Here is a 15,902-nt window from a genome sequence, read left to right on the forward strand (position 1 = left end):
AATTCATTTGACATAAGGAAATGCAGATCGATTTCACGTTACTGACATGCACTATTTGTATTTAGCACAGGCGGACCTTTGCATCATTAATTCCACTGATACGAGCATGAGGCTTGTCCAGCACAAGGTAAGCGGCCAGGTTAGCCGTGTAGGATGCCACCATGATCATTGCGAAACCTGCCCAGACCACTCCCAGTACGCGAGCACCAAAGCTCCTGGGTGTTCCTGCGGAGAGAGTGAAAGGACAGTGATGATGGTGGGTGAGATAGTTGATGAAGGGGACACCAAACGGCGATGCTACAAAAATATCTGAGAACGGAGGTAACCTCTGCCACTAATGGAAATTAATGACGAATAAACATGTTTACATTATTAATGCATCTAGTTGATGGCTTAAGTAGACACGTGATGCCTCTGCAGTACCAACCACGGAAATTGAGACTGAGCTTTTAGAAGGCGTTCCAACAGTGTGCATCACCCCCTTCACTTCCATGTTGTTTTGTGTTTTGTGGACAATTTATAAATGTACAAATAAAGTATAATTATGTACATATGACACAATTATGGAATGTGTATTATTAGTGATTTGCAGAAATAATTCACAGTTAACTTTTCTTCTTTAAGTAGATTCAGTGATTTAATGGATGACACGGCCTACTTTCGCCAACTCCACTGTTCAAGAGCACCGACCAGGAGAACCACAGAGCCTGGGAGAGATTCAAGGCGTCCGTCTCTGAGCCGTTGCGCGGATGTGAGAACGGACTGAACCGGTCCAAGAGATAGATGACAACAGCGATGACGTGGATGCAGACGCCAATCAGAAGCCAAAGGGAGATTTGGAATGGCCGCATGAAGGACAGAAGGTTAGTGCTTGCGTCAGCCTTTTGGGAAACAAAAAACACATGAGCATTTCATTTCTGTGAAGCAGGATGCTGGAATCTAATGCCAGCGCAAAGAACGGCAGTCTTATTGAAGAGAGACAGCGGCACTTTCAAATTACCTTTCTAACAAAATTAAGACATGCTAGCTCCAAACCTGAAGTAATAATAATCGGAGAGATACAGGGAAAGATATAATGCCGCCTTAATCATAGCGTTCTTAACATGTCGAATTGTTTTTCTCTCTGTTCGTATTTTACTTTACATAATGTTATGTTATCATAACATAGTGCCAGTTACATAATGTTATGTTATCATAACATAGTGCCAGTTACATAATGTTATGTTATCATAACATAAGGCCAGTTATCAAAATTCCAAAGCTGTCTGAGACATCATTCTTTGATTGAACATGAGAAATTTTGAACATGATAGTGCTGCAGAAGGGAACAGATAACTGCTATTACCTTTTTGACCAAGATTGTCAGGCCTTGGTACTTGTAGGGTTTGGAGAAGTCAATGTACCGGGCTCTCTCATTGTTGATGGTCAAGGGAGCCATGATCATGTCTGCCTTGTCGTCTACAAGCTCACCAATCATACCAGTCCAGCGCTTCCTCTCTGTCCCGTTAACCTAAGACGATCAGCGACAAAAGGTTTTTGTTTTTATTTGTTCATTTTTATGCGACAATGGGCTATACTTTTTCTTGGGCATTTTTAATTTCACTTCATAAATTCAGGATTTTCTTGTCTGCTTGATTATCGATCAATCGACTAATTACCTGGCGGCTTAGTTCATCTTATGGACTAGTTTACACTTTTCTCTCTTCTTTTGGGGATTGTTTTTTCCAGCATGATGTTATGAAACTTATTTGTTGAGTTCGAGTCTATCTGTATGGTTTCACCTAATTTTTACACGTCTTGCTCCACCCGCATGTAAACTTGGCCACGCCCAAGAACTGCAGAGCACTTTACCAATTGACGCAAAACGGAACTCACGTGTTCAAAGTTGCCGTAGTTACCGTCGTGTACTTGATGGAGATCGAACGTAAAGTTCAGCTCCTTTGCAAGAACCACGAGGAGATCGATGCAGAATCCATAGCAACATTGCATGCGATCTGCATGGAATAGACCAGACCATAACAATGGATTCTCGTCCAGTAGCAGTGTTCACTGCTAAATAACATAGGGAGCAGAGCTTTCAAAAGGGTAAAGGGCACAAGGCTTCTTTGACGTATAGCTTGGTTTCACTCTTTGGGTAACCTTCACATTTTACAAATATAGGGAAACTTTCAAATGATCAGAAAATAAAATAAATGGCTTGTACTTCTTTGAAGTTTGCATAAAACTGATCAGTTGAGGTCTTTAAGAATGTTTAGGACTGTGAAGTGGTACAGTTTTAACTACTGTCCTTATGCAAAGTTTGGAGAAGGATATATTTATCCAGTTCGATTTTTTTCTTTGGATTTACACCACTAACAACAGACACTTGACGTTCTTTTCAGAACGTCGCCTTTACCTTTCGAACACTTTGTTCGATTTTACTCGCAGACCATAGTGAAAGAGTTGGCTTTGGAGTCCTTGCTACGTAATGTAATATACATTACCTCCCTTGGCAGCCAAGCACGGTAGGGTATCATTCATGCATTTCTTGGTCTCTGGGTCTTGTTCGTCCACGTACACGAAAGGAGAATCTTTCATAATCACAACCTCGAACAACAAACGGAAATATAAAGATAAAATTAAAATTTAACGCTGTTGGTAAGCAAATACAAACGCATGAATTCATCCGACGGTCAGAGACACCACACCCATGCAGTTTGTCACCGCTGAATCTCACTTTGGTTAGACTTGACAAAGCTACTTCTTCAAACTCGCAACAACACTGAAAAGTGATAAGAGTTTTTAAAATTACACTCTCACAATGCACTATCTCTAACGTTAATACAATGTTTGAAATCCTGACATTTAAATAAATTTTGTCAGTTTAAGGAGGCCCGAAGGCATTTGTTAAAAAAAAATCTACGCAGGAAATCCATAAGCAATTCGCACACACTCTAAGGCCACTGTTCTCACGCACCCTCGTGCAGGTTTTTCCTACCCTAAGATGGGTTTGTAGTTCGTATCCCTCTGGTTTATCCCGCGTTCCGCCCGGCCAGATGATCGGAACATGGGTGGTGGTGAGTCGAGTCTCTGACGACCACGCCCCAATGGTTACGGGCTCACCGCTCTGGATGTTGATTAGCTTGTACTTGGCTGACTTGCGGTCTCCGTGTTTGTCGAAATCGATGGCGCCCGTCGCCCCTTGTAGAACCCTGGCATCCACGAGATTTCTGAGTTGAAACAGAAAAGAACCGCAGGTGAATTTTTTGTGTGTCATTCACGATGAGGTTTATTGCCCAAATTCTAGCTTTTTATTGTGCAAGAGTAAGTTACACTGAGAAAGTTTCAACAGTCATCCGATCTCACTACCATTGCTGTGAATGAACGAAGCAAACTGCCACTCTTCAAAGCGTGCCGGTAATACAGTATGATTATAACGGCAACCTGAATAATTTAACAGCTTTCAGCATCATATTATGTGGTGCTGTCTGACTTGCGCAGAGTAACGGACAAAGAAAAGGTTTAGTATTGTGGGTGTCCGTGGTTGGAATCCCAGAAGGTACATTTCTCTCTTTTTCTCACTTTTCAGTTGTTTCCTGTTCAGGAAGACCTTGCTACTCTCTTTTTTTGCGAGAAAACAAAATTTGTTTGTTGCTCTTTAAGCGTCAAATGGAATGATGGCGCTGCTTAGAAGGTATATACTAAGCAATACGAAATTCTTGTAAAGCTTATAATTTTGGAAATATTTGCGTCGCGGCCAAATTCTCAAGAAACATGGAAACTCATCATGTCACTATACATGTCACTTCCTATTCATCTTTTCATCTATTAGCCCCCTATTCCAACCGCATAACCGAGCAATTTTATTTGTAAGCTTCAACTGAGATTTCAACTTAAGCATTGATCTATCACGTAGGGACTAGTGCAAAACATGAACACCGTGAGGACTTGCGTAGTTGGGGGTCCGATTTGCAGCGGAAAAGGCGCTGGTCTTCTGTGCATCTTTACCCTCGTTTAGTTACGCTACTGACCATAAGGCCTCTGTTTTGCAACTTATCCATTATGGAAACTGCACAGTGTCAGTTTAATTCTTTTGGGCAGTGTGACTGGCAACACCGTCTCCGAGTATATACCCGTAGAAGAGCCGACCGCTCGCCCACAGGCTCTCCCCGGACGACAGCCGGCAGCCGGCCGGCGGTGGCATGATACCCTCGTTCTGCACGAAGCTGTGGATGCCCTTGGCGATGACCCGCACGGCGTCCTGGATGTGGGACTTGGTGTCTGTGCCTTGCTCCAGGTACATGCCCAGAGTACCCTCTGGCGCCTCGGCCAAGGCCTCGCCCGTGATGCCTTGCTCGGTGACGACCCAGGCGTAGCCAGCACCGGTCATGTTCAGACGTTGCGCATCTTGGAAGATAGTGGTGGCGTCTTTCTCACTGAGAAAAAAAGGAAAAAGATACACGTTCAATTGTGCATATACTGAGTGACCATTTCTACGACCGGCTTGCCTTTTCAGCTAAGCCGAAATTTCGTTAAAACTGCCTATTAAACGTGATTTTCATTCACTTTCTACGGAATAAAGAGTCTTAACTAATGCGTTTAACGTTCATTTTTCGCAAAGAAAGAATCAACATGTAAACACATACATAATGCTATCATGCATTGCATTTTGTACACTTTGTAATATTTTTTTCCAGAAAGACATTAAGTTTTGGTTATAATTACTTCATGAATACGAAATTTAATAGATCGATTGATGAAATTGTAAGCAATGATAAATGATTCATACAGTACGCTACAATTGAAAATGGCCAAAATATACACAAGAAATATGTTATTCTCAGATACTAAACTGACCGTGGCACATTGTAACGTCTTACCTCGCATACAGCAATAAGACTCTTGATCGGCATTTTCTCACTTCGAGCAAGGTATCTGTCAGGTTGCTGGCTCGTGGCTTGTACGCAATAGATTGTTCAATCTGACGATTAGGCCCCCAAAACAGTGAAAAATCAAACAATTGCTGAAAAAGAGAGGCTGAAAATACCAATAAATTATCTTTTTCAATTCTTTGAAGTCAAATGACAGACAATTTACTCACCTTTACACAGACAATGAAAAACAAAATTTTGCTTTCATTTATAGTTATAACTATGGTTATCCCAAAAGGTGATCAGAATAGAGAAATGCAAAGCATGCACGAGCGAGTTGGCCTGTAACCCGACGATACCACACCTTGAAACGGGCGGATCCTTCGAGACGTTTCCGGAGGGTGCTGAGGATGGCTCGTCCGTCCTGATCGCTGCTGGTGATCGTCACTACACTGTTCCACTCGAAATGGTCGACCAGGTCAGCCCAGACATTGGCCTGCTGGGAGTACGGGGGCACGGTACGCAGGTAGGACTTGTGGATGTGCTGCCGCATTGAGAGAGGTTAACAGCAGGTAAAGACAATGGTACTAAGTTGGCACCGGGCTAACAGTTGGCCACTTGTTTGAGGGGGGCGGAAATCAGCGTGGTCATAGTATCAAATTTAAAGTAAGCCCGATGCTGCCATTGTCTCCTCCAACTTCATGCAGACAAGGATGAGCAAGGTTGGAGTGGGGGACCCCCGCCAGTTTCATCTTTCAGACAATTACAAGGGCACGCCTTGTAACTTTGGATTCAAACCCAGTGACCCGTTTGTACCTTTTTTGTTCTTCAATAGAAGGACTTACAATTTTAATACATGTATTTTGTAAGCATTTTAGTTTGATTAATATGTTTGGAGTGGGATTGATCCAAGATAAAAGACCAAAAGGCAACGAGAAAAAAACACTAGTTTATAATTTTTTGGGAATGTTTTCTGATTTTCATTTCTTGTCTAACAGTTTAACAGAGCTATCAAGGTTAAGAAATCAATGAATGGCAATTGGGAATGCTGATGAACAGGGCAGTTGAAGCCCACACTATACCAAACTTGATCAAATTCATGAAGAAAAAGTAACAGAAAACGTATACATTAACTGAATTCCACTGAAGGTACAGGTGAACGCTGAGATACAACGATTGCAAGTTTCATACGCCTAGCTGTATTGTATAAATGGCGTAAGATCAGCCAGTTTTATTAGTTAGAGCTACAGGTCTGGTTCTCTGACTTAAAATTTTATGTGCATGAAGCAATCTGCTTTCCAAGCCAAGCATATAGCTATAATGGCTGAAGATGTTGGTATCGATAAGCCTTAGCCCTTGGGCATTACAGTCCTTTAAACTGATTTCCTAATGCACCAGGTCGAGAGATATTCCCTCGCATACGCAGTTGTCACTGAGTCTTACTGCTTTGCCAAGGACCGGTGTACTACAAAGAGAGACAACGTATTTCTGCTTTCTTTCTTTTTCTTTCTCTCTACTTTTTGCACAAAAAAAGACTAACTGCAGAAAAGCATAGACACTGTGTATGTCGTACAGAGAGAAAGAAACGAATTTCAGGAGATCAAACAGTATCCTGAGTCTTATCTCGGTCGTCTTCGTTCTCTAGCTGCGACCTACGGCCCACTTGTTCACACACTGCCCGTTTTGTTGGCGCGGTGCTTTACAGTATTTAGTTATGGCATTACTTTCTCAGCCTGATACTTTTGTGTTTGTTCTCTCTGAATCTGGTGGTTGCTTAACGAAAAATAAAGCTCGATGAAAAAGGATTCACTGCACCTAAATGACCCTCAGATTTGAGTTTTCCTCAAAGCGCAATATTCTTCTTGTTCTAACTGGGTTTTAAACTCACAAAATAAAGCTAGGTGAGTTTAACTGTATTCATTATTTCACCTGTAGCCTAAATTCCTGGATTCTTATATCTCAGTTTTTCAACTTATTATCTATGGAGCTGTTTCAATCCTATCTTTTGCCAAAGTTTGTCTAATATTCAATGGAAACTCACTTCATAAAGAGTGCCGGGTTTATAGGACAGTATTATGCCCCAACAACACTATTTTTTATGAGATTAGGCGAATATATGCAAATACATGCAAATTCAGGCAAACTAAGAACGTCGATGTTTGAGAGCGTGGCCATTTATTCTGTCAACAATTATGCAGGCCGGTTGTTCGCGAAGGAGGAGGTCATTTTGTCATATTCACGATTTTAAGCCTTCTTCAGCAAAAGTCATGATCAAGCATTTCAAGATGTAGTTTTGCGTTGGGGAGATATTAATTCAAATAACGGGTTTTGCCCTTACCCAACGTATATATTGATAAACACTGTATGCTCAGTGCTCGAGCAAGAGCTTGCGAAAAAATGCACAAGCTTACTCGGGTGGGACTCGAACCCACGACCTCCTGCTGACTATTGCAGACGTCTTAACCACTCGACCACCATGATCAAGCACTTCTCGTATTCAGCACTTGTGAAGCGGAGTCCAGTTACAGTAGATTTTCAAATATTTCTTTAATTAATTTTATCACATTTCCTGCACTTTCAATCAGCTTGTCTCCCCCGCTCCCAAGAATGGATATGTCTCGTCTAAAAGATGGCGATTTTGTGCAAAGCTTCCCGCCCGGAAAAAAATCCTGGACCCGTCCCTGTGATTATCATTTTTGAAGTTTTGAGGAAAGTACTATATTATGTTCAAATATCTATCACTTTTCCTGGTTATCTCCGAATCTGAGGTCAATTTTTCACACCCCAATCAATGAATTAGCTGTGTCGAATTGAAGGGATTCCACTTTGCAATAAATCTCAAGGGAACTGTAATCATCTCATCTTTCACTGGTGAAAAAGAATTTCTCGTTCTTGAACTAACTCGTAAGTTTGTAGGACTAGTCGTTACACGAGGTTATTTAAAAAAAAACCCTATGAGTATACATGCGTGCATATGGATGTGAAAATGTACATTACTTACAGTGAGCACATGGGATAACATAACCACACGAAGCTGCCACCCTGTTTTTTGAGCCGCATGCGTAACCCGTATGCGTACAATTCCTAATGGTCCCGAATGATATGAATTGCATTGAACTGTATTGAATTAAATATTGAAATGACACTTCCTTTTGTTCTAGTCAGTGTGTTACCCAAACTGCGGCCTGAATAACGTATTCATAATTATTGCAGCACGCATGATCACACATGCAAGCCAACGATAGATCTAGAGATAGCGATTATACCCCATGTTTCCTCGGGCTACACGGGGTGACGCGTCCCGGATGAGAAAGATGAGAGGAACCCAAGAATAGAGATGAGAAGACGGGATGAAGGATGCCAAGAAGACAGCGGGAATAGGAAATGAGGATGCGAGCAATCCACTGTGAGAGAACGCATCTCTCCCCGTAAATGGATTTGCTGTGTATTTTCTTGTGCGTTCGATGAAGCCGGATGCAGCCGTGGTTGAAGCAATGTCAACACACGGAGAAGGGTGGCGGCTGCCAAGATGTCGCCTGCGTAAACTATCGACCCGAGTAGCATTTACAAATTTCTGATTTGTTTTCTGACTTTTCCCGCATTGAAAGGCTCTTGATGAACTCGTTATTTCCACGGTCCATGCGTATTTGTTTCACACGCTGAAAAACGGTATACAAAATGTCGTCTGGCATGTGATTGAAAATGTCTTGACGCACAGTGTCTGTGATATGTGCAGACGCTCCTGAGAATGTGACATTATTTTTTATCTTGTTATACTCCTTGAAAGGAGTGTGTTTTTAAAATTGTTTATTTCTTTCACAATCCTGTGAATTTCCTCAACCTATTGTGTGAAAATATTCTGTGGTACTAAACTTGATCAAGCTCTGTAAGACCACATGCATGAGGCAGAAAACGTCTTTCCAGTCCACGCTTTTCGACGACACTTAATTTAGGGATACTATAAATCACGGTATTCAACAAACAGAGTATAGTGTCTCCTGGTTTAAATTTAAATTGCCCTTGATTAAAAATGATCTTTCTAGAAGAAGGTATTAGGCATGCAATCTTGTAGGCCAATATTGTAACAATTTTCCTAGAGATTAGCCTTCAAAAATGACGTCAGCACCTGCAGTGTGTAATCAACAATATACAATCATTAGTTTACAAAATTTATTTTCTTTTCTTTTCTTTTTTCTTTTTTGCTGTATACCGTTAAGCTTACCTTGTCTGAAAATATACACTCCCTCGCCGATATGCCAATCACAGGAATGCCGTAAAAGCCACACGTGTACGATACGGACACTGAAGACATGTACAGTTCCGGAGAATGTCCGGAAATGACTGCGTAAACCTGAGGTAAATAATACAGCGGGAAAAGAATCAGTTTGTGATGCATGGACAATGGAGGTGACACCGTGGAGAAATCACGGCGACCTTAATTTGTGATTCAGCCTTCCGGCCTGTATAAACGTGCCTCAGAATGTCTGTTCATACATTTCTCCTTGCGCTATATGAGCTGTGATTTTTGTTTTGTTGCTTTTGTTTTGTTGAGATTTCACACAACAGAAATGTTGTTGTTTGTAGGACTGTATGAACGATAATATGCTTGTGGCAATAATCTGCCTCTGTATTGTAATGCGGGCTGGTGCACTGTCTGCCTCTCCGAAAGGGTTAAAATTTCAATTCATTGTTGAGGTCAATGCATGTATTTGTCAAGTTCCTGTAGAAACTGTCTACCTGGTTGGGGATAATCTTCACACAGACTCGAATGGCCGACTCGATAGGGTTGTTGGTCATAACGATGGAGGTGACATTGAGCTGGTAGTTGCCCGGTAGGATGAGGCTGTTGTCGTTGACCTCACGCACGGCCGCCTGCAGGGTCTCGATGTCTTCCTCCGTGCTGAGCATGGCCCCGATGCGGATCTCTGAGATGGCTGGGGCAGCGTGCATCACCCGGGCCAAGTGAAGGAGAAGGAGCAAGCAGACGGGGAGGGGGTCGTACCGGTTGGTCTTGCGATGGCGTCGGTGGTGGTACGTGCGGGGTAGTTCAAGCTGGTTGTCTGTGGTCATGGCCATGGTGCACTTGGAGGGATGTTTCGCGAAGGCAGAAGGGTTCCTAAAAATAAAGATAATAAACTAAGTCCGTTCAACAGAATTTGGACAGAGAGGGGATTGTCCGAACCCTTGAGGGGAGACAGACCTTGTGGACGTGCGTGAGCAGTGAAGGGAATGGGACAGCGCTTATAAAAAATAGGATCTATCAGTGGTATCTCCGTTATCTGTATTTCACCTGTTTTTTTTTGGCTCCATTTTTATGGTACAAAGTGTGATATTATCATTTCACTTAAACAATGAAATCGATGAATGACTTTATAAAAACCCCAGCACTCTATCTTCCTTAGCAAATAAAGCAAGCGATTGTCTGCCGTTAAATTTAGGACTCATGCTCTTTGATGTTTCCGTCACTGCTAAATGAAACTTTAAAACACTGGCCAACTGAACAAATGAACATCTAAAATTGCCTCGAAAATCCACGTTAGACCAAAACAATAATGTAGTGGAGCACCGGTTAAAAACGACGATGAATGCAAGACGATGCAAGGTTGTTATGGTAACAGTGATACGAGAATCGTACAGAAGATAACGAGACCACTCACCTATATCATCACATCAGTTAGAATTCAGACCATCTGACTCTCGGCGTGATTTCTCGTGGTTTGAGGAGAATGAAGCCGTTCACAATGCGTAGAACTCTACACGTCAATCCGGCTTGAACGGAAAGCTTTGCCCGAGTGTGCTATAGGTTGTGACGAGATCCCTGAGTGCAGATGGCCGAGCAGGGCATGCGTGCTCAGCATAAAATGTCTCCAAGTTTGATTTCAGGTTGAATGCAGCACTATCGTGCGCGCCTTTGCGGAGCAATCCTCTTCAGTTACGTCCGTGAGGTGCTAGGTCACGGAAGCCAGACTGTTAATTTATCAGCTCGGTGTGTGCGCACATTGATTAAAACAATTAAGCAGGCGAAAATGAAAGTATTTAAGGACGCTTTTCAGAGTATTACTGGTCTGAACTGAAGGAGTCAATTAAAAAGCATAAAGGAAGCTTCTTCCATTTATTTCCCCGTGCATCGTCACCGACAAGCAGATGCACTTATGCACATTATGCGGCAGCACAGCTGATAACGGAGACGACGTAAGTGATGATTCTAAGAATACTGAATAATTAGCATTTCGTTGACGACGCGACTCTCTGGCCACCGCTCTATGATACGATTTACCAACATTAGGCCTAGTACAAAGGTGGTACATAAGATCAGACTACGGTATCCGGCTTTTAATTCATAAGATATAAGGGCAAAATCGCGTCACATGACGGATGTTAAAAACACCCCCCCCCCATTCATTAGAACAGCAAACTTCAACAAAAGTAATATCTATGGATTTATTTCCATTCATCTTTTGAGGACGCCGCATTTTTCTAATTTTGACCTATCTGTGATGTATACAAAACTTAATGGTATAGTTTTTATGTAATAATAGGCTCTAGTTATGGAAGTTTTCTCATTGTTGGCAAAGTGAGTCATGCGGGTTACCTTTCTGTGGTATAGTTCATTACAACCTTGAAGGAGTACCTACCTGTACTCATTGTTCTTTTCTTTTTTGCTCCCTGAAATTTGTAATTCCATTGAGAAAAATTGAGCATGGGATTTTTGCAGGTAAACCCAATATTGGTGGGGTTTTTGTTTCTTTATTTTTAACAAAGCGATCTGATTCTGTGTCACGAGTTTTATCATTATTTCTCTTGAGGTTGAGTACTACATACAGCGTACTAATAAATAATGTGGTTGTTTCTACTAACTCAAACCAAAAGAGGGCGCTGTTACTGACCCATGTGCCGAAAAAAACAGTAGAAGCTCCATCCGCCGCGCCGCGAAATCAGAACTTCGATCATTTTGGGAAAAACGAGTAGGGGCCTACATATCTACACTACACGATATATACCCGTATTAATCCTGCATTGTCGGCCACACCTCACCAACGGCAGGTATGTAGCCAATGTAGATTGTCTGATCCTAAAGGGTGACATTCAGTCGGTTATTTAACCCTATCCGGCATTGTTTGGAGACGTACATGTGCACGTGTGTAAAGCTTAAGTTCAGACTTCAGTTCAGTGGATGTAGGCTTCCCGCCCTAACGTGCACAGTTTTTGGTTCTCTCAAGATGCACTTTTATTCTGAGACCACACTCAGGCCTTTGGAGTGGCAAGTTGATAGGCCTGTGGCTCCCTTGTAATACTGCGAATTAAAATTCCTTTGAAGTCTTTGGCATGGGTTTTCATTCTCTTTTCCCACTTTCTTAAATTAGAAATATGTTTAAACTTGCGGTAAAGTTAGCTTACCCAACTTCTTTATGGGTAATTCCAGAAATTAGGGGTCCAAAAGTGTGACATTTTTCTGTCCCTGTTACATCTGACCTTTGTTATTTAACATGGAAATATCACCGGAATTGTTTTCAAACTATTACTACCAGTATTTGTTTGGCAGGTAATTTGGATTAGGGCCTAATTCATCACTCTTGGAAATTAGATAATAAACATACAACATCATATGTCAGATGTGACAGGGACACAAACAAAAACTGGGCCCCAAATTTCTGGAATTTCCCTTATACATGTTATACTATTACTAGGCGGCTGAATAGGCCTACTCTGCTACTTGTAGCTGGGCCTTACTCATTTCTTTGCTTACTGTCATGATTGTGTCAGCCTTAAGTGATGAGCATCATCAGATGTTCAGATTGTAAGCACAGAGGGCGCTGCACTGCTGTTTACTACTAGAATTTATTTGGTCATATTTTGGGAAGAATTCCGTATGTGGACGCCAGTAATTCATCCCTACAGTGACTTAATAGCCATCAACAAGCAAAACATATCCGGAAAAGTTCAATTTAAGAGGAAAAAACCAAGTCGTTTGCTTAGAAAACAGAATTTTTCAGACCAGTCCCATAGGGCCCAACAGGTGTCAAGTGGCGTCCATATTATATGGAACTCTTTCCCATTTTTCCTTAAAAGACCCCCTTTTTAGTTTTTCACCGGTGGGTGATTCTCTGCCCCTCTTCAAATTTCACCCGCCAACTCTGAAGTTGTAATTTATGGGAGTGACTTTATTGACATACATCCTTTGCATTAAAGCTGTTCCATAGTGTACCATGCTTTGTACATTGTACATGCACCGGAGATGTAGATCTGCAAAGTGTTGTCCATTATTGGATAGCATATTGGCCTTATCTCATCATTGTTCTTGACTGAGCACATTTCTTCTGTGTTCACCATCGTTGACCAATAAAAAAATATTACCAAGGATTTTATGATGTCCCTCATGGCCCAACTGAAAAATGTTGTAGTCCAGTACCGGTATGTCAGTGATTGGAATTGGAAAAGGACTTGTAGGGGCCAACCAGTACAAGACTATGTGAATTTCCCCCTCCCCTTCCACCATAGGGTAGCTGAACAGTTTTATAATATCACCATTTTCAGCATAACTCGTTACGGGTTAGGGTTCAAATCTCTCTAAGACCATACAGAAATTCACAGGGCATCCGTGACATCTTCTCTTCATGTAACCCCTTTTATTAAAGTGGGCATGCCTTTAGGAGACAATTCCACTGCAGTTTTGTGAATTAATCTCCAATGCGCTATACCTTTAAGAATCTTGTTATTTGTCATTTGCCAGTCTGCACACACCTGTGGCAGAGTTCCCTTGAGGACTCAAGGGACTGATTCAGGCAACAGTTGAAAACACCTTGAACACATGTATGTGACTTGTGAGGCATGCCATCACAATCCAACTAGATTTTCAGCACCTATCACTATTGGTATGCATTTGGGCCTCCCTAACCCAGCTTGCACATGGCCCCCACGTCTTGTGAGGTCTCTGTAGAGTTTTCAGAATTTATGTGCACTCACAGTATCATGTGTGTGACGTGATGTGATGTGGCAGTGTCTATTTCTGCCATTTGCAGTATTTCACCAGAGGTGCAGAAATTTAAAGGTCCGCATGGAGCTTGATACACCGGCTAATCTTGAAAGGATCCATCCTGTTTCTATTCTGTATGATAGAGGAAGGTTAAGGTTGAGGGCCACATGTTGCAATTTCTGTTTATCAGTAAATTACTGGTACATGTACATTGTTTGTACCGGGTACATACATGTAAGTATTTCTGATTTTAAAATCAACTAAACTTGTTTCATTAAATGCACATTTACTCTGGTGTAGTTTTTTTCCATGTTCGAGGGGAATTTTAAAAGTTTTTTTAATGATGATGTACAGGCATCTACATGTAGTTACTGTAACTTGGACAATGTGAGACTCTCACTTGAACAGTCTGAAAAAGGGCAAATCAAAAGGTTTGCTCCGTTTTTCCACAGTCTTGTGATTGAGACTTTTAACGGAGGAGCACAGAAAGAAGGGGAATGATTTTAAACGACATTGTGTTAAGAAATTCAAACATTTGAAACAAACAAGCTGACAAAAGAAGGAATGAAAAACTTCAAGAATTAAAGACCTCAGGTTCATTTGACACAACTGTGCACTTTCTATAAATGACAGTACCGGTACATGTCACCATACTGTACATGTACATTGAAGTGCATAGAGATGCAACTTGTAAACTTGCCCTTTTAATGTTGTAATTTCTTCAGACAAATCTTTTCAAAACATCCCTTCATTTTTTTGAGAATGTGAGAGAGGGAGAGCTGAAGTCTGAAATGCTCACTATTGTGGATCAGGCCTACATGTACCTGTGTCAACATGTGAGGATACTTACATGTAGGAAGTTTATTATCAACTATTAGAGTAGACTGCACTTCCAGTTTAGGCCATTCATGTCTAGCTGTCAAATGTAGGACACCCCTACAAATTAAATGATTCACTCTCATCAACTGGAAAAGACTCAGCCCTTGAACAGCTTCAAATGGGCCGCACCACTGCCGTTGTGGGTGTGCAACCACTAACAAAGAAACCTGCACACAGAGGACCTGTTACCCTATTAGTGCTCACAATGGCTGAATGGGTATTAAGGTGCGATATTGTCCAGGGGCAGACACTGATGGGGGTATTCTGCTCTTTAATCGGTTCTGTATTGCTTCACTTTGTCATCCGTACGACCCGAGGAAGGTTTTGCATTGAGATGTCGTCCGGGAGATACCTGACGCCAACCCAATGGTGTGAAAAATGATTATATGCCGCTGCACTTTACGGACACCTTATAAATAGAAAAATTGTACTCGGCGACCTATTCGTTAGTCAGTGTAGTGTAGGATTTTTTTTCAAAGACGGACGTAAACAACATGAGTCGCATTGGAGTTGTAAGGTATGTATATTTTTAGGTTTTAAAAATGATTTGTTCCCAGAATTATATCATGTACGTGCATCAGACGGATTGACTGCATTAGGACTTTGTCAAGCATACATGTACATGTACATTTACACATGTATGGTACAGTGTAGATAGAAACTGATTTTTTCCGTTTCACCAGGATGCCAGACCATGTACATGGACATCAAAACGGAAAGCTCAGCTTGCTCTTTTTAATGCTGGTAACTATTGAAAACAAATTACTTTAAAATTGCCGTAAGGCTCATTTAGCTGGTCTCATCACATGGATGTGCAGGTTCAATACAGCTTCAGTTAAGAACTTGATGTGTGTGTGTGTGTCTTTATTGTATATTTGAGAGTTCAGAGGGGCTTGGCATTCCAGTTGTTGAGGGTTTTCAAACAAGGCTTGGGCCTATGGTTTTCACTCACACAAAATCCAGACATTCACTGCTGGTGTGGTTTCTTTGTTTTGTGTTCTTTTGGTGAGGAGAGGGGAAATTTTGGATACTGGTCTTGCACCGCTTTTGAAAAAAAAAAATCAAACAGGCCAGGTCTTTACTTGGAGTTTCTAAACCAACTACGGCGTCCATTTTTACATGTACATTGTATTTGCCAACTTCCCAACTTTCTTTTCAGTTGAAATAACCAGGAATAGAGTGTTCTGTACACTTTCTAG

General features: G+C 41.6%; 2 protein-coding genes and 1 long non-coding RNA gene across 6 annotated transcripts in view; 1 reads left to right on the forward strand and 2 right to left on the reverse strand.

The window, feature by feature from the left end:
- LOC110991116 (glutamate receptor ionotropic, NMDA 1-like) overlaps positions 1-11,765 on the reverse strand; it is a 17,122-nt gene extending 5,357 nt beyond the window's left edge. The window contains exons 1-12 of one of the 2 annotated variants that reach the window (XM_022256295.2): positions 10,508-11,765; positions 9,588-9,966; positions 9,073-9,201; positions 5,215-5,394; positions 4,860-4,960; positions 4,113-4,415; positions 2,978-3,209; positions 2,484-2,586; positions 1,876-1,994; positions 1,346-1,510; positions 659-881; positions 77-225 (exon numbers count right to left, since the gene is read on the reverse strand). In XM_022256295.2, the coding sequence (XP_022111987.1) occupies positions 77-225; positions 659-881; positions 1,346-1,510; positions 1,876-1,994; positions 2,484-2,586; positions 2,978-3,209; positions 4,113-4,415; positions 4,860-4,960; positions 5,215-5,394; positions 9,073-9,201; positions 9,588-9,926 (2,043 nt within the window). In that variant the 5' untranslated portion in view covers positions 9,927-9,966; positions 10,508-11,765. Of the gene's footprint in view, positions 1-76; positions 226-658; positions 882-1,345; positions 1,511-1,875; positions 1,995-2,483; positions 2,587-2,956; positions 3,210-4,112; positions 4,416-4,859; positions 4,961-5,214; positions 5,395-9,072; positions 9,202-9,587; positions 9,967-10,507 lie in introns of both variants that reach the window. The other variant, XM_087134958.1, reaches the window with a different exon arrangement.
- insc (INSC spindle orientation adaptor protein) overlaps positions 11,765-15,902 on the forward strand; it is a 26,407-nt gene continuing 22,269 nt past the window's right edge. The window contains exon 1 of one of the 3 annotated variants that reach the window (XM_022254322.2): positions 11,765-11,894. Coding sequence is in view for 1 of the 3 variants with exons in the window: in XM_022254315.2 (XP_022110007.2) it covers positions 15,198-15,220 (23 nt within the window). In the remaining 2 variants the exon portion in view is untranslated. Of the gene's footprint in view, positions 11,895-15,078; positions 15,221-15,902 lie in introns of those variants that run through there. The other 2 variants (XM_022254358.2, XM_022254315.2) reach the window with 2 other exon arrangements.
- The window catches only part of LOC147799719 (uncharacterized), a 12,410-nt gene continuing 9,963 nt past the window's right edge, over positions 13,456-15,902 (reverse strand). The window contains exon 3 of the long non-coding RNA XR_015424886.1: positions 13,456-13,956. This is a non-coding gene — a long non-coding RNA (uncharacterized LOC147799719). The remainder of the gene's footprint in view (positions 13,957-15,902) is intronic.

The sequence above is a fragment of the Acanthaster planci genome, linkage group LG03 (genome assembly GCF_054643075.1).
Source record: "Acanthaster planci isolate LZ-2023a linkage group LG03, COTS_SCS, whole genome shotgun sequence".
In the NCBI taxonomy this organism is placed as follows: domain Eukaryota; kingdom Metazoa; phylum Echinodermata; class Asteroidea; order Valvatida; family Acanthasteridae; genus Acanthaster; species Acanthaster planci.